General features: G+C 44.3%; 2 protein-coding genes across 5 annotated transcripts in view; one reads left to right on the forward strand and one right to left on the reverse strand.

Moving 5' to 3' along the window:
• PMAIP1 (phorbol-12-myristate-13-acetate-induced protein 1) overlaps positions 1 to 26,959 on the forward strand; it is a 442,512-nt gene that overhangs the window by 140,919 nt on the left and 274,634 nt on the right. The gene's annotated exons all lie outside the window — the stretch shown is intronic.
• PDZD2 (PDZ domain containing 2) overlaps positions 1 to 26,959 on the reverse strand; it is a 204,671-nt gene that overhangs the window by 131,696 nt on the left and 46,016 nt on the right. For all 4 annotated transcript variants that reach the window (XM_062612868.1, XM_062612871.1, XM_062612869.1 and 1 more), the window contains one exon: positions 9,563 to 10,401. In XM_062612868.1, coding sequence (XP_062468852.1) covers positions 9,563 to 10,041 — 479 coding nt within the window. In that variant the 5' untranslated portion in view covers positions 10,042 to 10,401. The remainder of the gene's footprint in view (positions 1 to 9,562; positions 10,402 to 26,959) is intronic.

Consider the following 26,959-nt stretch of genomic DNA (forward strand, 5'->3'; position numbering starts at 1 on the left):
ATCACATGTCCATGTTTTTCTCTTCACTACCAGAACAAAAAATAGCCCAGGCTATGAAAAATTCATAAGTACTTAGTAATTTTTCAGTTGTCATGGCACAAGGAACTACTGGTCAATGTGTATGAGTATGAGAAGCAGGACACCACCGTTTCATTGAATAGTTACTGTGCTACCCTGAACCCATTCCAATGATCAAGTAACAAACTAGGAAAACACAGTCAAAATGGTTGCTCTATTAATCAATTATTTGGTTTGATTTTTTTTTTTTTTTTTTTTTTTTAGAAGATCATCCTGTTATCTATAATACCTACTGTGGAGAAGGGAAAAAACAGACCTTGACACCTCTTTAAACAATAATCTCCTTCAGCCACATTTCAGCAATGTTGCTGCATTTTGAAAAAGCCTAAATCCATTTTCAATATACCTCTTGTAGGTATATTGAAAGTCTTGTTAAAGAGCCTTGAGTCTGGCTGGGCTTCTTGAGTGTTGGATGCTCTAGGGTGAATTTTGCTTCTAATAATCACATTTGCCTACTCTCGTCCTGTCTCTGTAGGTACAAGTCTTTTTGAACAGCCCCAAACCTTCTGGCAGCACCTGCCAACTTATCTTTTAATGCTACTGGTCTGTTAAAAGCATTTCCCTTTGGAGGTGCAAATGATCTTGCTGAGTGTCACACGTTTTATACAGAGGAAGCAGTAAGAGCAGAGAGTGATGCTGCAGAGCCTGCGATTGATACATAAGCCCTTCCTGTCCTAACCTATATCTGATAAAAAGGAGACAGAAAAATAAGTTTCAAGGAGCATGTGATACTGCTTGGAGCTGGAGGGAAGTGTCACATCAGATAAGAAAAGCAATGAATTTTCCACAGGAAAGAAAAGCCTGGCCCCACAGCCGTCCACTTGCAGCAGTTCTGGAGTTATGTACCTGCCTCTCTGCTGATCACACCTACGTTTCTTATATTTATCTTCTCACTTATGTCTGTAGATAGCAGGATCATGCTGACAAGCCATTTCTCTGAGGCTGATGTCAAGCACAGTCTCTGCCTCTGGAACTGTCTCCTGTTCATCCTCTTTCAACCCTCCCGCTCCTGTACTTTCCAAGTCAGGCCTGATTTCCAGTGACAGGAGATAAGCAGGTTTTAAGCTGCCACCACCGTTAATGCTTTTAGCTCTGGAGGATCATAGCTCAGTCCTAGTGCGTCTTCCAGGACAGCAACCATCACACACAAAGCTACATGAGGCTGGCAAGAAGGTATGATTGCCACTTCCTTGTAGAGTAGTCATGAAAGCCTTCTGAGAATGGGAACACTGCTTCCTTAGACCAATGCTATGAGAAAAAAAACATTTCAGTGAAGACTGGAGAAGCTGTGGCTTTCCAGGACTCATGGAACATTGGTCAGTATGAGTCAGAAAGGACAACTTGCCATGTATCCCTCTGTAACCAGTAACCTGGGTCCAGTTATGTCCTCTTCCTCCTGCAGCTTGGTGCTCCTGTCTCATGGAAATCAGTCTTCAGCCCACACCCTGCTTTGTGCAAAATTTTGGACTCCCAGAATATGAGGATAAATTCACATTTACAGATTAGTAGAGACATTATGAGTGACTGCACATTGCAAATTGGTGTTTAAGGGCACAAGCATTACAGAAAGGGCAATAATAATGGGCACAAAATGTTCCTTGCTTGTTTTTTCGAACATCTCTATTTTTAAACATTGATGCCTAAAGCACTGTTATGTGTTAGCAAATGCACTGCTGGAGAGGCTGTGAAAATAACTGCTGCTGTGGCTGAAGGCCTTACCTGCTCCGTGGCTGGGAGGTGGAAAAAAGTGACCCTATTTTGCACATTCCAGCAGTTTGCCAATTAGTTAAGTTCTGCTGCAGCCTGACAGTGCTTCCAGATGACCTGAGAGCATGGGATGCTTGCTTCATGCAAAGCTGAAAATCCCACTCATGATGGAAAAGGTCTCTTGCTGCCACTTTGGCATCAGGGATAAATGATGAGGCACGAGGCTGATTCACCAAACCAAGCTGTTCCCACACTAGATGAATGAGGAGGGCAGAGCTCGCTTCCAAACAGCGGGCTTCTTGTAATTACAGCATGGTCAGAACAGCAAATTAAATGGAGACACACAGCCATACATTTGGCCACAAGTTACAGCCTTCTAAGCAGAACTTTCACAGCTCAATGGAATAAAACAAAAGCACACAAAAAAATTCCGGACAACCCATTCTGTAACTCTGAAGCTTTTGTGCTTCTTAAGGCAACACCACCAACCTCTGTCCAAGTCTTTCCAAGCCTGATGCAATCCCTTTGAAAAGAAAGTGTGCAGAGCCAGGGCTGGAGAGCATTTGCTGCAGATGACCCTGGGGATGTTGCTTAATTATACATGTATGTCCTCTGGGTAACACGCTTTTTACCGAGAGAGGCCAGCTCTGCTGTTGAGTTACAACAGTGTGTAAAAAGCAACGATGAGCATACTGCTCCCAAAACTTTGGGACCAACATGCAAACACATACAGGACATGAGCCATTTAAATCAGAGGGAGTCTTTCCATCATCTTTTATGGGTTTTAGGTAGATAAATAAGATACAAATTTGAGGAGGATGAGGGGCTTGGAAACCCTGTTGAGGAGGCAGCTGTAGCAGTAGTGGGATGCTGCAAATGACCGTCACTACAAGGGAACACGTTTTGCCTCCACACAGGTTGGGTGCAGCACAGAGAAGTTGAGAGGAAAGGCAGGAACCACAGGGTGTGGAGGAGAAATCGAGTGAACCATACTCAGACTAATAAAGCAAAAAGAACAAACAAGCTAAATGATCTCTGCTGAGTCTGGGGATTAGTGACCTTCCGTTTAAGTCTTTAGCTCTTGAGAGACAATTTTGGATAAAGCTCATTTCTTCAGAGCAATTTATTTCTCAACACGTGTGGCCAAGTCTGCTCATACCTTTCCTGAAGACATAAAACCAGAAAACATCTTAGTCCTGTTATATTTTAAGGGGGGGGGGGGGTGTGGGTGTGGTGGAATTAATATCCACTATCAGCATAAAATACAGCAGCTGTGATTCAGAGGGGACTCCATTCTCCAGCATATGAGACTGCAGGAGCACAGGGAGACACTTAGGCTGTGTTTGAGAAATGTCAGACATCCATGGGCTTCCTCCCATTTTGCACAGGTTGAGCACACATTCACTGTCTCCCCACCACAGCAGCTCAACTGGAGGAGAAAACCCTCAGCCACAGTCCCTACGTGCTGCTCGTTTTCCACCCTCAGAACTCACACACCAGCCAGCTCAGAGGGCATGTCAGCATATGCTTCTCATCCATGCCTGTGGTAACAAGCTCCAGGTCTTAGCCTCTGTGCCCTGATCCATCACTTAGCAGCATGATGGGTGGTAATGTGATATAAAAAAGGAAACAAATTCAACTCCACAATAGTTTAGGAGTATTTTTTAGGTCAGTTATGAGAAATCTACTCCCTGAGATTGTATTTGGAGGCTGCAGCCCCCAGGACCACTGTGTTTGCTTTCCTCTGTGTAGTCAGTGCTGTTAATATTTTAACAAGGAGCTTCCACAGAAATGTTTGCCCCGTGGCCAAGGGCAAAGGGCCAGGATACATTTCCATTTGTTTTCCTATTAAAATAAAAATATTTTCTTATGAACATAAGCAAGAAAAGGCCCTACTAATACCATGCAAAGCAGCTGCTTATACTGAGCAGCACTTTGTGTTGGCAACACTTTTGCTTTAGGAAGGAGGTGAAGAAACACAGTAAAACAGAGCAATCAATCCACACAACCTGACATGCCCAGGAGGTGGGAGTGTGGTGAAACTAAGCTTTCTGTAATGACCAGGGGTAGTTTTCTTGGGGTGATTTTTCGCGAGGAAAAAGGACATATGAAGGAGATTGCTTTCACAAGCGGAAAACAAATCCACAATAACTTCCGGGGTAACACGAGCCCATCACAGGCACAGAAACCTGAAAACCTCCCCTTGCACCATAACACAGGCATTCATAGACTCTAACAGCCAACACTTAAGTGTAAAGAACGGATTTGTTACCAAAACTGAGGGCCCCAGCTAATGAGAAGAAGAGGGCATAGCCTGTGCTCCCCGCTCCCACAGTGTGCAATCCCCACACACCAGCTGGAGCACCTGGAAGCACTTTGGATACACTGCTGAGTTGTACGGGTGCTCCAGAGATAACGGTGGCCACCACCGCAAGGACAAAGTGGCCAAGGTGAAGACAGCCAACCTCCTGCAGTGCCAGTGTCTCACCACAGCGTGGCAGGGAGCAGTGCCCCATGGAAAACACAGAACTGGAGCATTGCACTCGGATATCAAAGAGTGACCAGATTTTGGGGAGGGGGTTTTCTCATCAAGAAACTTCCCATTGCGGGGCAAAGCAGCTTACGATAAAAAAATCATTCAGTTCAAACTTCTGAGGAAGGGGGAGTTCAATAAAAGGTGCCTTGAAAGGTGTGCTCTTCTGAAACATCTGCCTTCAAACCACATTGTCAGATTTTTTAGCAGTTCTACTCACAGACACAGCATGGGTTCTCCATTCCCATCCCCTCAGCAGATGTACCACTCTGAATCATCTTGCATGCAGGGCTTCCAACAAGGGGGCAAAGAAGAAGAGCACTCCCCTGAAGACCACCACTGTTCAGAGTAGAATTTGGCTCTGAATACAGCCAGGCACTGAATATTGGCTTTCCAGCTCCAGCAAGGACTGTTTTGATACAGAGACTTAAGATTTCATCCAGCTGAGCCCAGGATTGTTATTGACTGCCACAAGCAAGCAGCATGAAGTGCTTTGCATGTCTTGAGACCTGTAATTTAGTTACATGTTCAGTATTGTGCTCTGTAATCAGCTGCTAGCGCTGACAGAGAAGCAGGTCTGTGTTTAGAATGTCTATGTATCACACAAATACAAATAGGATTGACCTGTTAGGAAAACCAGGACATTACCTTCCTAATTCCAACTATCCTGGAGCATGTAGATGTGACATGCAGTAACAGCAAGCACTTAGAAAAGATCCTGGCTTTGCTGGAAACCCCGATTTCAAAAGGTAGGGTCAAAGCTTCACCTTCAGTAGCGGCACTTGAAGCTCACTCACAACTGCACATCTGATTTCTGAAGGTCTTTCTCAGAGTCTTTGAAAATAAACCAATTTCCCTAACATTTGGCATGCCATATCTTGTGCTGGGGAGGAGTCCTAGCAGCTCCCCCAGGACACAGGCTAAAGAGGAGAGACTAAGAAAATGCTGTGCAAAGGTATGGCTGTTGAAACACTTCTCTGTTTTCTGGAAGCAACACCAGGTTGTGGGTTAAGAAGAAGCCAGCCAGACTGTATTCCCACACATGGTGATGTTTGGTAATTTCTGGTGATGAGGCACATGATATTCTGAAGCAGTGGTTGGGTTTCCTCAAAAGACAAAATTTTAATAATATCTTGTGTTTATACCACACTGTCATCACTTGTAATGTATCTTACTCTGCTTTCTTCAGGAACAGTTTGAATTTGGAAATCTATTCAGCACCAAGATTAGATGTACATGGTATCTGTGTCCCAGCACTGCAGCTAAGCTTGATGAAATTTGTAATCAAATATTTCAAACAGAATGATATTCATGACAAAATAATTCTTCTGCTATCCTCCCAGGACTTGCTCAATGAAGCCCCATTCAGTCATGCTCAAGAAATGAAGGATTCATTTGTCATCTGCAGGAATACTAACAGCCTCCCTCCAGTAAATGAGTAATAGACCAAAATGAGAGGAGTAGTTCCAAAATACATAGGAAGTTGTTGTCTGGGGGGAACATAACCCATGTGTTTTTGAGATACAGTTTTATAGACAGAAGATAAATAAACATGCAGAGTTGTGACTAACCTTTATTCAGTACTCCAATACAGCTCATTTCCCTGCAATTGTTTGATAGACACACACGATTTGCTGACTCTGAAGAGAGCGATAATTTTCCTTCAGTCACTAGCATCACCAAAATTGCCACCACCCACATCATTCCTCTCTAATGTAATAATACTCTGTTAAGCAAAAAGCTTTGATGATTATATTACTGCATAATGTTCCTCTAAATGAAAAGAAAGAAGAAAAAGAAACCAGCTCAGCAATAATCAGCCTGTCTCTGCTGTTTACATGGCAATCAGGTGGAAGTTAAAGAAGTAACTTTTCTCTAAAGAAGTCAGATTCCACTTCCCTAGCAAGGAGAGACAGATGACTGATAACCACAGATGGCTCCTCCAAGATGCGGCGTGCTGCTCTTGTGTGCTGTGTCTGACCCCATCACCGCCCCACGACCTGAGCACCTACAACAGGTAGGTGCCGAAAGAGCACAATCTGCCCAGGGACACCCACACTGTTATAGTTCCAGCTATCTGCTCCTGCTGGCCACATCCATAGGACACCCAGCAGAAAGCATCCTGTGCCCCTAACCTGTCTTCTCCCATTGTCTGGTGTATTGGCTTAGCCCCTTGGAACAGCGAAGGTTTGTGTTGTGGGATGGAGTTGAAGATGAGGTGAAGTGAAGCCCAGGTTATGTAAGAACACTTCTGTCAACCCTTCTGCAGGGTTGTGAGAGAGGGCATGAGACCCTCATGCCAAATTCCCCGCTGTTATGGAGATAAATCAGGAGATTCCCTAAAGCCCCAGTGTAGACAACACGTTCACCAGGCAAGATGGGGCTGCCCTGGTACACGTGGCAGTTGAGAAATAAACATGTAAGCAGTGATTTTGCTTGCCTAATCCAGCTTGATGCTACAGGAGCTAATTTCACTGACTGTGTGCAGGCTATATGAAGTACATCACACTGCAAATCACAGCACTCACACCCCTTTGTGGACCTGGAATTGTTTCATAGCCAGACAGATAATAATTAGGCAGACATAAATTAAGCCAGGGCTACTATTCAGTGTGCTGTCCTGCCCCAATGCCTTGAAGAGCCAACAGAAAAGGGTTCTGCTATTGCCACCTTTGCAACAATATGGAAATACTCTAAGAAAGCTTCTACTTTGAAACAGTCTTCCCAGAAGGCAAGCTGATGTTGCCTTTCAGCTTATTACAGACCTAGACAGAATTATATCGCTTCTGAGCCCCCCATGAAGAAATATACTGAAGGACTCTCAAAGCATCCTGAAGCAGATCAGATGAACAATGTGCTAATATGAAGATAGGCTGAGAAAGTTGGGGCTGTTCAGCCTGGAGAAGAGAAGGCTGCGTGAAGACCTCATAGCAGCCTTCCAGTATCTGAAGGGGGCTTATAAGGATGCTAGGGAGGGACTCTTCATCAGGGAATGTAGTGACAGGACAAGGGGTAATGGGTTAACACTTAAACAGGGGAAGTTTAGATTGGATATAAGGAGGAAGTTCTTTACTGTGAGGGTGGTGAGGCACTGGAATGGGGTGCCCAGGGAAGTTGTGAATGCTCCATCCCTGGTGGTGTTCAAGCCCAGGCTGGACAGAGCCTTGGGTGACCTGGTTTAGTGTGAGGTGTCCCTGCCCATGGCAGGGGGGTTGGAACTAGATGATCTTAAGGTCCTTTCCAACCCTAACTATTCTACAATTCTATGATTCTATAACATGGGGCTGGAGCTACGAAACAGTTCCCTGAAAGGCAAAACCAGGCATTCCAAACTGAGAGCATCCTCAAGGTCCCAAACTCAAGGTCATCCATCAACATCAACCTTGTCAGACAGCAGTTAGTAAGGCAAGGATGCTTAGGATGCTGAAAATAAATCAGGTTTTGACTAAGAGATGTCTTAAATTTTGGCCTAAATTAGATGTAGCATATTCTAAACCAGGATCTTACAAACAACAACACTGGCCCCGCACCACCAAAACTCCGACTTCATAATGGCCAAAAAATCCTCTCAACTAAGGAAAATGAAGCACTTGGTTCTCATTAGCAGCCGTCACAGCTGCTGGTCTAATAACAGAGCTTTCTAAAAAGAACAAGTCCAAAATGAAGCCTTCAGGGGAGGATAAAAAGAGCAGGTATCTAAACATTTTGGACTCTAGTGGGTATTATCTTTCATTTTGCATTAATAATAAGACAACACTGCTGGCCATGCAAGCAATTCCCTTGGATTTTAGGAACAATCACATCTTGCAAAGGGGAAACAGCAAACTAACTGCTTTTTGCCAAAAAACCTCTCAGACTTGGGGGTACCATTGACTGATACTCCCACAGTACCAATATTTATACACTCATTGTATTACCGGCTTGAAATTCCAGAGGGATGTTATCACACCTGCAAAATCACAGCCAGGTTGACCTGCCCAGCACCCACAGATCAAGGAATCACTGCTTTTATTCTGCCAATTGGCAGAATTGGGAGCGATGGCCACCCGAAATCACTGCTGCATTCACTGCCTGTTGGGAGCAAAGGCCATGTACTTGGCAGGATTATAACTTACAACTGTTACACCCCAAGGTCATTATGGCTTTACAGACCCAATAACTAAAGCAGCAGACAAATAACCATTGAGTCTTCCCATCAATGCTATATTTTCACTGGACGAACCTGTGAAGATTCAACTCTTCTTTTAACTTTTTTTTTTCAGTATGCAGCTTATTTCAGTTAAAGCTTGTTATTTGCTCCTGTTGCAAATCTCACTCGCTTGAGCACTTTCTCAGCTAGTCTGAAATGGCATGTTACTCCAAAGGCCCATAAAACATGCTGGATTATCCAGGTTGCAGATCAACAGATTCTCCTTTTAAAGAATGGCCACTTAGCTAGCACTTCGCCTCCAAAACTGTCCATCCCCAAGATGAATGCCCCCTGGCAAGAGGGAGAGGATTTCGTGCCCTCCCATACATTGCAATATTGGGTATGAATGAACACTTGCATTCCCATGTCTAGCAAAGGCCTTTGCAAAGGGAAGTGTGAGCAAGTCTGTTGGCCCACAAGCTGGTCCAATAACTGATTCTACTTCATGCAGTAGCTGAAATATAGAAGCTGAAACAATCTCTATCATTGCAAGAACCTTCATTTCTGATCTGAACTCTAAAAGGTTTCAAGTTTTCTGGGATAGGAGACAGCAAAAGAGAGCAAGTGAACTAAAATCAAAGGGAATTTATTAAAATGAAGTTGTTCCAATCTGGAAAACACAAAATCGTCTTGCTTTGAAAAAGTCTGAGGCAACATTTAACTGTCAAAAAATCCTCTAAGATCAACTAAGATGCATCGCTAAAAATCTTCCAGTGCTGCGGAGTCTGTGTTCTTTTTCCCTTAAAAAAAAAAAGCATTTTTATCCAAACGCGGACTCCTCCTTCAGTGGACACCCGCCAGTGCTTACCAGGTACTATTTTTTGACACAATGACCTGTCAAAATCTTCTAGTGGATGTCCAAGGGCAGGTGTAGGCTAGTTATCGATTTGCTTTTGTTACTTATTTTCTACAGACCTTAGGAAAAACCCAGTGGTCTCTTCGGGGCTGGAAAGCAGAGGTCAAAACCTCTGCTCTCAGACATCAATCAGTACCAACCACAACCTGCACCACACACTGTGAGAGGCAGCCACTGGTGGCTGCTCTTCCACCCTTACCTCGCACCGGTGACATCCACGCCAACCATCAGCTGGCCATTCAAAGACAGGATTTCATCTTTAAGATGCACTCTCCCACACTTCCCAGCTGGGCTGTTTTTCTTCAAGTCCGTCACCCAGATGCACCCAACATCAAGCACTGGTCCCTTATTCCCCTTCCTCTTCTTCCCTCCCCGACGTTTCTCCCCATAGTCCCCCAGAGCGGGGATGTTCCCAAAGCTCAACCCAAGAACTTCATTTTTCCGCATCTCCTGGGCCAGGTACATGGTGCAGATCTCTGTATCTGAAGTGCCACAGCTGCCTGGCTGCAGTTTGCTCTCATCCACAGAGAAGTTGAGCTGGATGTATTCACTCAGCTTCTGTACAGCTGAGCGGCAGAGCTGCTGCTCGGCGCCCTCAGCCCCCTCCCGACGGCTGTTCTGCAGCCACTGGCACAGGAGGGGGAGGTAGACCCCTGCGTTGTCCTGCGTGATGGGCATCGCTGTCCCTGTGCATCCCCTCACAGAAGCAGCCCTGGACCCGATCGGCTTCCCAGACCTTGGCTCCGCTGCCTGCTGCAGCCCCCTGCAACACCTGAGGCCATGCTGGAGTGGGGCTGCAGATCCAAAGCAAGCCCCATCAGATCTCACAGGAATGGATTTTTTGGGCTCCAGCTACCAAAAGCACAGTCAAGGCAGGATGTTTGGTGTGAACTCACTGCAGCTACCCTCACAGAAAGGAAGGTTGATGGAAGAAGTGATGGGGAGTGTCTGTGGCTGCCCAGGTATGCTTGTTGTCAGGATCTCCACTCCGCTGAGAACGATGTCTCCTTCCCACCACGGTCAGCACACTGCCTAGTCCTGCAAGGAAGAAACGGCATGGTTAGAACTGCCAGAAACACAGCATGCATCCAGCAGCCTCTGCCCATTATCCTGCCTGGGACAGGAGCCCAAAGCCGGGCTTGCACGGCCGCAGCCGCTCTCCTATGATTTACCACTTGAGGGCACCAGCTGCTCTTCTCAGCAAGGGAATAAAAGGTCACGATTAGCTCCTGACCTCCTCGGTAAACAGGGAATCGATGAGCTGTGAGGATGCTCCTGCGACAGCGCCTTGCCTGGCACCCAAGCGAAGCAGATGCTCCAACCAAATCCATGCCAAGGACTGCCGAAGGGGCACAGCACAACACGAGTCTCGCCAGCCACTGAAGCTGGTGGATGCCACTGCTGAAGGCAGCTCTGACCTCCTCCATGACAGTGTTTTCAGGCTGGGATAGCCTTAATCTGGTCATTTTTCTGACATAGCTTCCCACCAAGCTGCAGGAGGGATGGGCAGCAGCAAACACAAAGGGTGAGAACAGGCAATGGGGTCTCTCCTCTTACTGGCAGTGGTGGCTTACAATGGACAAAACCTACCCTGCAGGTGAAGCATCTAAGGGAGGTGGCTACCCAGTCCCAAGGGACAGGTGTTGCTCAGGTGAATTCCCCAGTTTCCTGCAATTCAGAAAAGGGTGCACCCAGTCTGCCAGAAGGTAGCGAGAGCTGGGGGTTATCAAGCAAGAGAGTGAGAAAGGGTTCTTTTCTATGATCATTAGGATCTATGAAACAAGGAAAAATGCTGACACGAGTCAAGTCTCATTGACCTGTTTCTGTTGGGGAGTTCTTTTGTAGAAGCAGATCCTGACCACTGATCTGTGCATCAGGAAGCTGGAAGAAGGCCACAGCTTGCAGTTTGCAGCCTGCATGTCTGCTCCAGCAGATGTGGATGCAAAGCTTGGGTTAGGCAGAAGAGCCTGTAGCAAGAAACCACAACTCCAAGAGCACAAGCATAAACGGACTCTGGCAAAAAGCTGCTGCCCAGAAGCTGGATCCAAACTGTTTTGCCACCTCCCTGGCTGCATGGTACTTCCCAGATGGACAGGGGTGACCCTAAGAAAGTGCCAGCAGGGCCAGGGACAACACTTCAAGGCCACACATGATGCTCTGAGTAGGACCCCAGCATCTTCATGAACAGGGTAATTTTATACCAATGGCTGAATAGTGATGAACATCAGCTCAGGAAAGGAGGAAATGGCTCATCACTGCTTAATGAGGGGGATGTCTGAATTAGGTTCAGGGTAACACACATAGGGGACAAAAACAGAGGAAAGAATAAAAACAGAAACACAGGTGTAAAGAGAAGGGGTGATAATACACTCACAGATTGACCAGGAAATAGGATTAAAACCTCTGAGTATCTTAGATAACTAATGAAACATACTGCTTTTAATACAGAATTTAGGTCTTATTTAAGATATCAGATTTAATTTAAGACAAAAGTGATGATTTAACTGGCATGACTGGAGCTTGTTGTAGTAAGACATAGATCTGGAATACTGACATAAAGATGCATAGCTTATATATGGACCAGCAGAGAAAAAGTAGAGGAAGCATCTCTTAGTATACTAAGGATAATGCATATACTTGCTCTGAGGTCCAGAAGACAGAGGGAGGAAGACCTGCTAAATTCTCCAGTTAATAATAAAATAAAAAAAAAAAACAAACCAAACAAAAAACAACACAGGGTAGGGCAGAACAAACCCCAGTCTAAGAAGATAAAACAGATCAGATGACCTCACAACAAGTGACTCAATGGTAATGGGAGAGTACATGCATGAGATGTCTGCTAGGAAAGGAAAGCAGCAGGAGACAGAGAGTCCTTGTTCCTTTGGAGCAATATTCTCGCATAACTGATAGGTCAAGTAATCATTAAGGAAGTGCCTCCAGAGATAGATGTGTTGGGGTAAGCAGGTGGAAGGAAAATCATGTAAGAATGTCTGTGAAATGATGAAATCTTCCATACACAAGGGGCTGCGGACAGCAAAACACAAGTGCCTGGCTTCAGTACATTCAAGTAAACCTGCTAGGTAAGAATTCATGGAGAAGAGTTTAAAGGAAAAAGAAACCAAGGTGAGCTGTAGTTTCTTGAAGAAACAATATTTTGTGCTTTAAAAGCACAGATACAGTAACATCTCCATGCAGAAGAAGGATCAGAAGACTTGGCAGCACCACGAGCTTTTGATTTATCTCAAAGCAAGAAGAAAGAACACTAAAAGGTTACGAGCAGGAGTGAAAAAAATAGTGTGAACACACAGGCAGAAATATTAGAAAAGTCAGGGCATAAAACTGAAATAAAACTTGCAGAAGATTAAAAAATTTAAAATGTGTATTAATACCAAGAATACAGGCTGGTATAGTGTTGCTCAAATGCAGAGAAAGTTATTGAAAAAAGATACCAAAAGAGGCAATGATGGTTTGATTTTCACTTTAGTCCTTGTTAAAATTTCCTACTATGCACAGTGGATTAGTACAGTTAATACTACAACACAATGTCACTGCAAAGGTACACTATCCTCTCCTCAGCCTCTTCCAGGCTGAGATCAGCCCTCTATCCCAAGTCAGGTATTTCCAGAACAGCAGGGTCGGACAAACCACCTTCTAAATTCCCCACAACAGCAGCTGAAGCTATCTCTTGGTCACGTGTGAAAGCTCAGACATCAGGCACTGCAAGGTGCCGGAAGCCAGGAGAAAGGCAAGCACAGAGCCTGTCTTCAAGGGTAGAAAGGGAAGCAGCACAAGGATGCGACATCAGTCAATCTATCTTCAATCCTCTGAAAAACTCTAAAACGAACAAAGAGACAGCTTGCATGCATGTGGAAGATAACAAAAACATAAGCAGCAGCAGATACAGAAGAGACAAGGAAAAATCATATCAAATCAAATTAATTTCTTTTCATAATGGAGAAGCTGTTAGATGTCATTTATCTGGGCTTTATTATAGCTTTTGACACCATCTCAAACAACTTTCTCATAAATAAACTGGGGGAACATGATTAAATGAGTGTACTATAAAGCCATACCCAGGGAGTAGTTATTAATGATATTCTGTGAAAACAGAAGGACACTGTGAGCTGAGCTCTGCTGGATCTCTATGGTATAGTTTTGCTCAGCACATTCATTAGTGACCTGCACGATGAGAGGGAGCACGTTTATTAAATCTGCAGATTACACGAAGCTGGGAGAGACTGCAGACACACTGGAGAACAGGATTAGCATCTGAAATCATCTTGGCAAAAATAATGAAAAAATAAAAGTCTAAAACTTAGGATAAAGTTCAGCAAGGACAAGCATGGTGTACTACAAAACAAAAATCACAGATAAGGTTGGCTAGGGGGCAAATCTTTGGGAAGAGATGGAGGGTTTTTAAGGAATAATTTCTGCCAATAAAGTCTGGCTGTTGAGGGCGAGAAAGGCTCATTGTCACAGGAAAAGTCAAGAGGGATAAAGCTTACCAGATACATGAAATATCTCTGCAGCCTTATGCAGGGTTGGGAAGGTCTCAGCAGCAGAACTGCCCAGTTGGAACAGAGCTCTAACATGACTACCAGTCAAGAAAACGTGACTTAGTAGGAAATACTTGAGAAATTAGGGCCTGCTCGTCTGAAAAGGAGAAAGGAGGTGGGGTGTGAGAACACAACTACAGGCCCTCATGTACTTGAAAAGGTCCCACAGTCTTTTCCCCTTGCCCGGAGTTGAGTTATGGATGTGAATCACACTGGGGTAAGGTGTAGGTTTGCGGTTAGGTAACACTAATGAGGATAAAGAATACCAAAGCACTGGAGGACACTGTCACGGATGGCTGGAGTCCCCATCAATCATGGTCTCTGCAGGAGGTTAGACAAATACCTGCCAGGAACAATGACTACATCCAGTCTGTCTTGGGCTGTGGGAAGGAGTAGATCTCTCCGATTTAATCCCTCTTACTTTTCTACCTTCAGCATCTTTTTTTGTCTTAGTGAGAGCACAGTGAGAGGTCATCTAATGGGTAACATCCATAACTTGTGACAAAGACACCCTTATTGTTGCTTCAGGAGCAAACACCAGGTTTTGGTTTTTACTGGGTTAGTAACCACATAGGGTTCAAAAGCATTCACGATCTAGAAATTATCAGACCAAACCACCCTTTGAGGCCCTTTTTGGCCTAATACTTTGCGTGGTTTTGCTCTTAGCTATTTATTTTTGTCATTGGGTGGACATGTTATAGGCTGCCCTTTGCAACCTATCCCCAGAGAAATAGCACTGGCCTAGCTTCAGTGTGGAGAATCTGGGGCACGTTGAAAGCTCGTTTAGCTCCAGAGCCTCTAAATCTCTGCATCGGCCAAGGGCATAACCTGATGTTGACTTCAGCTTCAATCCTGCAGACAGCTGGGCAGGATGGGGCATTCAAAGGCATCTGCATCCCACACAAAACTCATGCATCATTCATTTAGCAACATTGCTGGAGGACTCTCCTCATCCATGCACACACATCCCTCCAGAGATGGAGGGTAGCAACCTGCTCCACCCCACCAGAGGCAGGCAGCCTTCAAAACCCCATTCCTCCTCTGCACAGGAAAAACTGCAGGCATCAATATGCTGCAGGTTGCTTCTCTATGCCCCTGAGCTCACTGCAAAGCCATGGCAGACACTTAAGATAATCATGTAGATAATTATGAAGTACTTTCAAGGGATTTGATTTTCTCAAACAAAACCTTCTGGCTTCGGAAAAAAAAGAATCTTGACAAGCATAAATAGGAAATACTCCTTCCAGATGAAACAGGAGGCGCAGCACTGAGCTGAACACCTCTGTGCTGGTGAGAAGAGCAGTTCATGCTGTCTGATGCCAATGGGAGCAAAAAATAGAAAGGTGGCAGATTGTTCATCAAGGGAAAAAGTAGATCTGCCTGTTAAAAATGGCACACTCAACACTAAGAAGAAATTGATTTTTGCTCTTGACTTCTAACGAAATAGACTCATGATAAAATTTACTGGAGTTGCCACCACCTTGCATACTTCATATAGGTGACAGACCTGCCAAACCGTCCCGCTGCCTTGCATGGATTACAAGCCTTATATATAAAGGAGACTGATTTTATGCTCATCCAGGCATTGGCATTTGCCTGGAGTAAACCAGGCCAACACTGCAAGCTCAGAACATCTCAGCTGGAAAGATACCAAAAATCCTACTTAATTTATTGGGTGCAATATGGGAACAATTTTAGTCCTGTTCAATTAGCAGGGTCATGATAGTGGAGAGACAGCATGACCATTCAGTTCAAGGAGGACCCTCAAAACAGACTATCCCTTCATGGGCTCCCAATTCAGAAAGACCCTCACCACGCTGAGTATTGCTTTTAGGGCTCAGATTTACCCTCCTCTGCTGCAGGACCCCAACGGCTGCACCCGCAGCCAATCCACAGCATGGGACAGGGGGCATCCTTTGCAGGAAGATGGACCTTTGGGGTCAGAGGCTCCCAGAGGATCAAAAGATGCTGAAGCAAACACCTTGAAAAAACATGGTTCCTTCTCACCCAGCAGTGCCAACAGCCCAAGGACCACCTCTCTCCATCCAACCACAGAAACAACCAGCCACTTTGCACAGCTGCTGCCAGCCCAGATTGGGTATATGCCTCTTCCCAAAGTCATGCCACCTCCACCCAGACAGCAGAGCAGCCTGGTCCCTCCCCAGCCAGCTACCAGCCACAAGGATCCTGCTCAGCATCATCAAATCTGGTCCCTAGCTATCACAGAAACTCTTTTACCCTATACTTAGTGAAACTCATCAAATTTTAATTTGGAGTAAAGAGGATTTATCTCTCTCTTATTTTGCTGGAAAGCTGTCCCACCATAGCTGCAAAAGGTCTGTATTCCAGCTTAAATGTATTAACCATCACTTTATACCCACAGATGTGTTGCTTCCACAGCTCTCTACTCTTCTTGGTGTTTATCAGCTCTTCTCACCTTCACCCCTGGAGTATTTACAGCTAGAAAAATCAGCCTTTACCTGCTCTTTTTCCATCCAGCACTCTCACATAAGATGTGCTCTCAAAGGCTGAAATATCACTCACATAAATGAACTCGCTATCTTTTTCTCCCTTCCTCAGTGAAAGTTTTTAGCTATGGCTCAGGAAGCAACACACTTTTTTCTTCATTCTTTTCTTTTATTTCAAAATACCAAGTTAAACATAGGTGACATAGGTGAAGAGAGGTTGCTTCCTTTAGGCTTTCTTAAGGAAAAGCTATCTGAAATGATTGCTTACAGAAGAATAACAGTATTTTCTTTAAATGAGTTGAGGCTGGAACTGTCAAAGAGCATATACGGACATTCAGGGCACAAGCACAACTTTTTTTGTTCTGACCAGCTGAGCTTTTTCTTCCTGCATCATTCTCAGAGGAGTGATATAAAGAGCTCCAACAATCACTTTCTCATATGGGGAAAAGGAAATACAGAGGGTCACTAAAATGTCCTGTTACTGATTTTTAAAAGGTGGTTTGTGCAAATGACCAAAACACAATCCTTTGGGATAACCCCTCTGTCATTTCCAGCCTAGCCTAAACCTCCAGAAAAACACAGAGTTACCAAAAATGCCTTTCATCCCCTGAGTAAGATCACTTTATCATTGCCTTAAAGGTTATGTTTAACAGGTACTATTAATCTTTTATATATAGATCAAAGCATTGTACTTGTTTTCCTAAAGTCACCTGGGCATTTCAACACCAGAAAATAAATCCAGTAGCAGCAAAGACATTCATTTACTAATTTCTATTCAGGTGCAGCTTTCATTTCCTCTGCTTTTCAGTTAGCAACTAACAGCAAAAAAGTAACAATGGAACAAAAACTGCCTAGGAACTGAGCTTTTTCACTATAAGAAACACTAGAAGAAAGACTGTTTTGCTGTAATGGCCCAAGGTCTGAAATCCTTCAGGAGAGTAGCAAATCTGTTTTATTCTGGATTACCCAGTGGTACAAATCAGATCTGGGTGCACGGTTATGTGTGCCATAGTGCACACTTACAGGTCAGCTTTATGCCAGTAGTAGAAGACCACCTATATTTGACCTGGCAATAAAAATGTAAATCTTATGCTGGCAGGCTTTGAGGGATTTTGAACAAATTTGAATTGACAGTTTTATAGCAGTCAGCATTTTGTATCTCATGGCCTCAATGCTTTTAATCCAGCTGTAGGAGCCCTAAAGCTGGATTTACTGCACAGTCAAGCCATAGCCTCATGTTTGACCTCACCACAAGTAACCAACAGGAATACAGGGACATGAAAACTGGGATTTCTATTCCTTAGCATCAGCTGAATCCTCACCTCAGCTTGTCACCATGGGCTCTCTTTCTGCCTAAAGGAGGAACAGGCACTCTTAGGAAATGGTTATCATCTGGCCTGTTGTAGATCTTTATTTTCAGATGCATGACATCTTTCAAGTGCACTTTCTGCTCCATTGCCTGAAAATTGTGTGGCAAAGTCAAACAGAGATATTTGAATATGATCAGATGGATCCTACTCTAAAGCATGTAGTTAACCAGACAAATTTGGCACAGAAAAAAAAAATCTAATATAGCATAGCTAAATAAAGGCAGTGGCAAACTCTCTATCAGCTCTTGCAGAAAGATTCCCTGTAATGCTTTTTAACTGCTTTGATTTTCATCTATTTACACTGACTACATCAAAAATCAAAAGACCTGTGCAAAAACCTAGTCTTCCTAAATGAAAACAAGTAATTGCCAGGATGTTTATAGGATCAGCCCAAGCAATCCCTGAGAACAAAGAACAGTTCACCAAGAGGACACTGAAATAGCCAAGCGCAGAAATGCAAAATTTGTGCAGGAAATGTTATGCAATAAAAGGGTCAGAACAGTTTGGTAAAAACCTAGCCATATATTTGGATTTCATTTGAAAACCTCACTGCCAAGACAATAATGCACACAAACGGCTCTCTACAAGAGGTGTTTATTTACCAGGCGTTCTCACAGTATCCAAACCAACCGGCAATTAGTAAAATATTTAAGGAAATGGGATTGTTCCCATTTTTATACAGAGGGAACAGAACTCTGAAAAGGCATTCATCCCATACAGCCCCATCTGACATCTTCCTGTACCCGCAATACCCCTGGAAAATTTCAAAAGTACCATACATGTCCCTGCCAGGCACCACAAAGGGCACCACATCTGCATGCCAAGCTCCAGTACTGGCAAAAGACACATCACATGAGGATGAGCAACCCTCCTTCCCTTTCACCACTGCCATCCTACCCACTACCTGTGCTACACTGCTGTGTGCAGGTGGGGAGGGTAAGGGCATCCTTTCCCAGGCAGCGGGAAGGGAGCACGGCTCCCTTAGTTTCTTTTACCCTCAACCCAGATCATCTGAGCACAAGGTGACAGCGCTACAACACCAGACTCTTCTCAGTAGGGGAACAGTTGCTTTAACACCACTGTAAAGTCTACAGAGGCTTCCATCACCGGTACTAGCTCAAAGGCCATTTTGTATGTTTTTAGCATCACTACTCAGAAGCTGCCACAGTTCTCACAAAACCAACCTTGGATGGAGCTACTTAAACCACCTAGAGCCCTGAAGCCATCCACTGCCTCCATAATTTCTATGTCCATGCAACATAAGCAAGCTTGTACAGAGACACATTTCCAAAACACACTGTGTGAAATTATACCAGAATTCAGGGTTCACGATATCCTGGAAAATACTTCCACTGGACCAGGAACGTGATGGGATTTTAGTGTTATTACTAAAATACTATGAGTAGGTGAATGCTGAAGAAACATTTGCCGTACTTCAGCAGGCAACAGTAAAACTTGGAAATGTGGTGTCGACCAAATGCTACAGCTACCATGCCAAGGCACAAGCCCTTCCCTCACTGCACGTCACTGCAGTCTTGCCTGCGTTCAAGGGGCTGCTGTCCTGTGGGGACAGGGAGTGCGATGTGTTTTGGGATAGTGAGGCATTCATGCAGGAGGTCCTGGTCTGAAGGAAGAGAAAGCCAAAGCCACTTGTGCTGCCCATGGTAAGAAAATGCAGAGCCAGGGTTTCGATGATGCAGCTTCCAGGTTTAGGTCTTCTGCACATTAAACAGCAACAATGTCTGACCTGCTCAACTTGGTAAGGAAACTTTCCGAGCATATTTTTTGACCTGCCAAAACTGCCGTTGTGCAAGTGAAGATTTAAGGACAGACACAGCAAGCTTTTAAACTGGAGAGACTGCCTGGCTCTAACCGACGGACTGTATTTTCCACCATCATTCAGATGAATTAAAAAGAAGGCAGCAGGGGACAGAGCATCCATCTGAGCATCCATTATTAATGAGAGGCTCAAATCTAAAACTCTTTCTGATACTGATACAGAAGCCCGTTAGTACCATCAAGTTATTCTCTCTAGTCTTCACCCTTTTTACACATACTGTCTGCAGCAGCCAGCCCGTTCAAGTCCAGGTCAGGTGCAACAATGGAAAAGCTTTGCTATTTCTAAATGACTTTCTTAATCTTTTCAATAGTCTTTTACACTGAATGTACTTTTGAAGGAAAATAGGCTTGTCTTTTTGCATTCATTTAAACCAGAATTAAATGACTTATGTCAAAGACAAGACGTAAAATAATTCTCACATGATCTAATGTCCCAGAATATATCAAAGCAAACCTCTATAGCTGTCAGACAGTCAAAAACATCTATCTGCCCATGAGCCCTTAAAGATTACTCAATTTTACAGCAGAGCAGAAAAAGCTTGCTTAAGGAAATAAGTTATTGCAAGCTTATGGAATGATGGAAGAACTATATTTTAAAAGTTTCTTGAAGAATGGTGCCTATACATTTTTGCAATTATTCCACATCCTCCGTACACCAACATGCCTAACCATCCTTTGGATCTCTTCCACTTGCGGAACAGTTCAGAGCTGGAGCTGGGAAGCACCACTATGATTTTTCAGAGTACTCCGAATTTGTTTCTGACATAATTTATATAAGTAAAAACCTGGAGTAACTAAAGTCAGTGATACTCTTCTGGATTACTTTACAGTTGTGTAACCACAGTGGAAGTCTAATTTTAAGTACGCAGATTCCTAGAAACATCCCCTTACCAAGTTTTAAAATAGCACAGCTCTCTCACACCTTCATGTGCACACAGAGAACTAGTCACAACTACAGACATGTAATGTATGCAACAGAGTTAGGCTTCAAATTTACATTTACATCTGGGAAGAATACAGGGATGTTGTCCGGGAAGCTATGGACCAGGTTAGGAAAGCTAAAGCCCAGTTAGAATTAAACTTGGCTAGGGATGTTAAGAATAACAGAAAGGGATTCTATAGGTACGTAGAGAATAAAAGACAGACTAGGGACAACGTAGGCCCCCTCCGGAAGCTATCAGGAGAACTGGCTACACAGGATTTGGAGAAGGCTGAGGTTCTGAATGACTTCTTTGCCTCGGTCTTCACTGGCAAAGGCACTGACCACACCACCCAAGTCTTGGAAGGCAGATGCAGGGACTGTGAGAATGAAGACCTTGGGCCCACTGTAGGAGAGGATCTGGTTCAAGACCATCTTAAGAACCTGAACGTGCACAAGTCCATGGGACCTGATGAGATCCATCCGTGGGTCCTGAAGGAGCTGGCAAATGAAGTTGCTAAGCCACTGGCCATCATACTTGAAAAATCATGGCAGTCAGGTGAAGTTCCCAATGACTGGAAAAAAGGAAATATAACCCCATTTTCAAGAAGGGGAAAATGGATGACCCAGGGAATTACAGACCAGTCAGTCTCACCTCTGTGCCTGGCAAAATCTTGGAGCAGATTCTCCTGGAAGGCATGCTAAGGCACATGAAAAACAACAAGGTGCTTGGTGACAGCCAGCATGGCTTCACTAAGGGGAAATCCTGCCTGACCAATTTGGTGGCCTTCTATGATGGGGCTACAGAACTGATGGACAGGGGTAGAGCAGTTGATGTCATCTACCTGGACCTGTGCAAAGTGTTCGACACTGTCCCACACGACATCCTTGTCTCTAAATTGGAGAGACATCAATTTGATGGATGGACCACTCCGTGGATAAAGAACTGGCTGGATGGCCGCACACAAACAGTTGTGGTCAGTGGCTCAATGTCCAGCTGGAGACCAGTAATGAGTGGCGTCCCTCAGGGATCGGTGTTGGGACCGGTCTTGTTCAACATCTTAGTCAGTGACATGGACAGTGGGATTGAGTGCGCCCTCAGCAAGTTTGCCGATGACACCAAGCTCTGTGGTTCGGTTGATACGCTGGAGGGAAGGAATGCCATCCAGAGGGACCTCGATGCACTTGTGAGGTGGGCTGATGCCAACCTCATGAAGTTTAACCATGCCAAGTGCAAGGCCCTACACCTGGGTCAGAGCAATCCCAGGCACAGCTACAGGTTGGGCAGAGAAGAGATTCAGAGCAGCCCTGCAGAGAAGGACTTGGGGGTGTTGGTTGATGAGAAAATGAACATGAGCTGGCTTCAGTGTGCGCTTGCAGCCCAGAAAGCCAACCATGTCGTGGGCTGCATCAAAAGGAGCATGACCAGCAGGTCGAAGGAGGTGATCCTGCCCCTCTACTCTGCTCTTGTGAGACCTCACCTGGAGTATTGTGTGCAGTTCTGGTGTCCTCAACATAAAAAGGACATGGAACTGTTGGAACAAGTCCAGAGAAGGGCCACAAGGATGATCAGGGGACTGGAGCACCTCCCATATGAAGATAGGTTGAGAAAGTTGGGGCTGTTCAGCCTGGAGAAGAGAAGCTGCCTGGAGACCTCATAGCAGCCTTCCAGTATCTGAAGGGGGCCTATAGGGATGCTGGAGAGGGACTTTTCATTGGGGACTGTAGTGATAGGACAAGGGGTAACAGGTTAAAACTTAAACAGGGGAAGTTTAGCTTGCATATAAGGAAGAAGTTCTTTACTGTGAGGGTGGTGAGGCAGGGGACTGGGTTGCCCAGGGAGGTTGTGAATGCTCCATCCCTGGTGATGTTCAAGGCCAGGCTGGACGGAGCCTTGGGTGGGAGGTGGTTTAGTGGGAGGTGTCCCTGCCCATGGCAGGGGCATTGCAACTAGATGATCTTATGGTCCTTTCCAACCCTAACTGTTCTGTGATTCTATGATTTAGGCACCTAGACAAGTGACCCAGTTTTCAGAAGCCCTCATTAACGTCACCTACTCCTGTATGACCTTGAAATAAGCACTGAATACTTGTACCTTGATAGCCAGAACCTCAGGTTTCTCAGTTGCAAGGCTTTCTGAAGAAAAGGACTGTGCTTCCATGTAACATTTTGAATACTCCTATAGGAATATACTGCACACTCTAGTTCTTTCTGAAAACATGACTTACACAAAATAAGGGACAAAAAGGCTTTGTAGATCTATAAATATTTTTAAATGCTTCCACTCTTCTCAAGACCTTCCTGTGGGAAAGACCTCTGTGATAATTGTTCACAAAACATGAAAATGCAAATAGCATGTTAACTTTGGACTGCATTGTTTGCAGGAGTCAAGAATCCAGAATTACATACAAACCACAAACATCTGATGTTCTAATACTGCAACTCTGTATTAAAAAAAAACCAAATGTGCCTAACAAATTGTTTACATTAAATTTTGATAAGCACCAAGAAAGCTACAGCTTAAAACTCTGCAAACTGAATACAGTCGGAAGACGGACTGATGTGACTTTAATGTGTTACCAGAAAAGCCACAATTTAAAAGAAGAAAGAGAAAGAGAAAGGAAGACAGAAGCTATTTTCTATTATCTCTTAACTCTGTATTAAGACAGCAAAATTATTGTTATTAGCAGATTTAACAAGACATATTTCCATATCACTATTCCCCAAATCCATTAATCATCTCTAATCTGACCTGAACACTGAGAATAATTATCAGTTTACTGTGAGTGCTCCCAGGCAACTGTGCAAAGTAGTGCTTAAGAAGGGAGTCCTGGAGAATATCCTTCTTATCTTAGCTTTGGCAGACCTCGTATCACTGCTCACTTATCATCCCCAATGGTCTCTTTCACTTCCCAGTAATTTGAATCTCCCTTAAACCTAAGGATGTGCAGATAACAGTTTACATCTCCATCACCAATATCTATCTATCTGGAGGCAACAACAGCATTTGCCTTCAACACTACATAGTCGTGCTTTGCTCACCCTCCATGAAGGATCAGTTTAGCTGTGTGAAGCACTTCGGCATGTTGGCAGAGCTCAGCTTTCCCCCATACAGTCCTGGCAGGCAAGCAAGAGCACACCTGAAGCCAACTACATGTTACTGTCTTAGGGAGTGCTTCTCTGAAACCACCCACATGACATTGCTTTGACCACAGCCAGCAGCACAGTGCACCTGAAATGAAGGCTTTTCATTGCTGGAGGATCCGTCTGTGCATGCTGCAGTTTAAGTTCAGCTCCTGTTCCTGCTCTCGAGCCAATGCAGAGGTGTTTGTGGCAACAAGGGCTTATCTGTGACCTCTGAAGGACACAAGCCACTGAACCATAACCCTGCTATTTCTGCCTCTGTCCTCTTAACCTCCAGCTGAACTATAGCAGCTTCCCAAAGCATGCACACCAGACTGCATTTCCGTTTCCCAAACTGAAAGTTAACCCTGCTTGTATAAACTCGCTGGAAGCAATGAGCTGTCACCTCTCAGAGACAAGATGCTGCTGATGGTGATGCTGACTACAGCATTCATTTCCTCCTGCAGCCAGACCTCTTGGAGCAGGGGCTCGGGAGCCTCAAATCACCGCACAGTCATTGGGAGCCAATGCACTGCATTCAGCTGCCTTAGCAACACCATGGACATAAGCAGCATTCACCAAGAAAGCCCATGTGAGAGCAGTCCAAGCCTCCTCTGACCTTCTTCTGGCAATGTGTGACCACCAAACTTTGCAGCTGCTTTTGAGGTTTCACAGAACCAAGCCCAGGATGCACCTCTGGTACCAGCGAAAGCTGGACAGGGTAAAACACTACTGCCTTTGGTCCAGTTGTTCTCAGTTTGTTGGCTGATTGAAAATTATCCGTTAAGAAAAAGGAGGGCAGAGTGCAGACCAGAGATACAGCAAATTCAGTTTGTAATGTAAGGGGTTTTCCCATGGTTTTGGCAATTGTTAAGTATTTTCTGCCAGGACTGTAGGATCTACACCCAACCAGTAGAGCCTGTGCTCTCAGGATAACTTCAGGAGATGCTTGCCTCCTGGCAGTCTCCACACAAACTTCAGCAGAGCCCAGATGTCACAACCCAGGCACATAAAGTGCACACATCGACTTCACTCTTCATGGGCCACTGTTACCGCTGCACATTGGTTAGGAGACTCACATTGGTTAGGAGACACCATATACAATCTCACTAAATCTTCACACAGTCTGGGGCAAAGTTGTCAAGAACGTAAGTTGCTGTCATGGTAGTTCTCATGTATCCCTTTGGTGCTTTAAAAGACTTCAGTGCTGCATTGAGCCCTAATTAAAAATACGTAAATAAATGTTATGGTCTATAAATAATGATTCAATGCTTTACCTAATTACATGCTTTTATATAATCATCATCTCTGCAAAGACAAGGAGCAAAGTCTGAAAAGTAAAGTCTTGCCTTTGGAAATTTTCAAGTTTTCTTACTGGGCCGAAAGAACAAAAGAAAGAGTCCATTTAGAGCAAACATACATAATAATCTTTACCATCCCATACACTACTGGTATAATAAACATACACTGGACTTACAGAAGCACTAAATGCACTTTCATGTATTATGCTGTTCAGATGTGTGCAACAGCAGATTATACTTAAAAGAAGCCAGACAGGCTTTCAGAGACATGCTAAATGCTTAAAAACATGCAACGAGCCAACTCCCCCATGTAAGGTCTCATCACAATCATTCTCTGTAACAGGATATAACTACGAAAAGACACAAAACAGAACCACCACACATCCTGTGTTGCCCCCAAACCTTCTGCCATTAAGCTCAAGTTTCGAAGTGAGCCTCATTTAAACAGAACACACTTTTTAAAACTAAAAAAAAAGTGTTTCTGCAATGTTGGACTCAATACTATAAATTAAATGTAAATTTTTGTGGTTTTTTTTTTTTCTTCAGAAGAAAGCAGGAGCAGTATAGACAAAAATCCAGATATTGAAAACTAAAGTAATAACCCTTCAAACACTTAAGCACCTATGCAATATTGCTCATAGCAACAGACTTGCAATGCTTTAGTTTCACCGTGTGCTTAGAAATATGCTCGGGATCACAGATAAAATATCTTTACGTTGTCACCAGAATATTCCCAAAGACTGTATGATATATATTTAATACTTAACATGCATTTCAGCACAAGAAAATCCAACCCACCTCTTCATACTTGCAAACCCTTTTCTTAAACACTTTCAGCTTCAATGTTGCCACAGCATCCCAAGCAAGATACTAAGATGCTGCCAAAGAGAGGGATTTGATAGCCATACCACTGCACTATGTATCCAAGCAAAAACAAAAACCAATTTTAGTGTTGTGATGATTCATGTTCCATTATGAGCAATCTCCCAGGCATGGAAGACCCAGCACCAACAATAAAAACAACAAAGAGAAGGAAATACTCTGAATTGCAGCAAGAACCACTCTTCCCAAGCTCATGAGGAGTTGCCAGCAAGGACTGAAACCCCAGCAGCCAGGAAAGCCAGAGCATGACATAGTGTTGCTCTCCCCAGGACGAGACAGCACAGGTACACCCTTTGCTGCTTTGCTAGTCCCAGGTTCTCCTATTGTGGCAACATGTGAGCGTGGACCTGATGAAATAGCAGCTCTTCTCAAAGACTTCCTAGTGTGGTCTGTTTGTGCACAGTGGGTAAAGAAAGAGGAAGCAGGCTGTCACACACAACTTTAAAAAGACCACATAAAACCTAAGCAATCACTCATCCAAAACAAAGAAAGGACAAGTGAGACAAACAATCATCTGCACGTTGATAGGGTGGGAGGCAGAAGACAATTTCCTGCGCCAAATCTGATCCACTCTTGGAGGTGCAGATGGAAGGGGCAGCAACCTCTGGATTATTCTAGCACCTTCAAAGATTTTCCCAAATTGGCTCAAAACCCAGTGGAAATCCCAGCATACGGAAAGATTTCCCCCTGGAGCAAAGGCACAGCAAAGGCACCATCCCTGCTCTCCCAGGCACCCCAAGAAAAACTGTAGCCATCAGAGATCAGTCTGTATCAGAGCTCCACCCAGGTGCTAAAGCAGGACTATAACACCTCAAACCCAAATTAATGACATGGTGGTACCAAGGAACCATGTGGCAACAGCAGCTTTATCAGGTGCCTCAAAATGAGCTGGGCTGATCTGCCAATGCCAAACTCAAGAGGGCAAGGTCCTCTTCTGTCTGTCTTCACTTACTTTTCTTCCATTAATACTACTAAAACATGCAAGACTCCCTTCAGATTTTTGCACTACTTCATATTTTGGCTGACAACTTAGACAATACGCAGGGCACTGCAGCTGTGCTGCTTGGAGAGGGGCAGAGACAATGCCACAAAGAACCCACACTTCACCTATGTTTGGTGAATCACTGAAGTGATTACA

The sequence above is a fragment of the Pezoporus occidentalis genome, unplaced genomic scaffold, assembly GCF_034315485.1.
Source record: "Pezoporus occidentalis ecotype Australia unplaced genomic scaffold, CSIRO_AGI_Poc_V1 ctg162, whole genome shotgun sequence".
Lineage (NCBI taxonomy): Eukaryota > Metazoa > Chordata > Aves > Psittaciformes > Psittacidae > Pezoporus > Pezoporus occidentalis.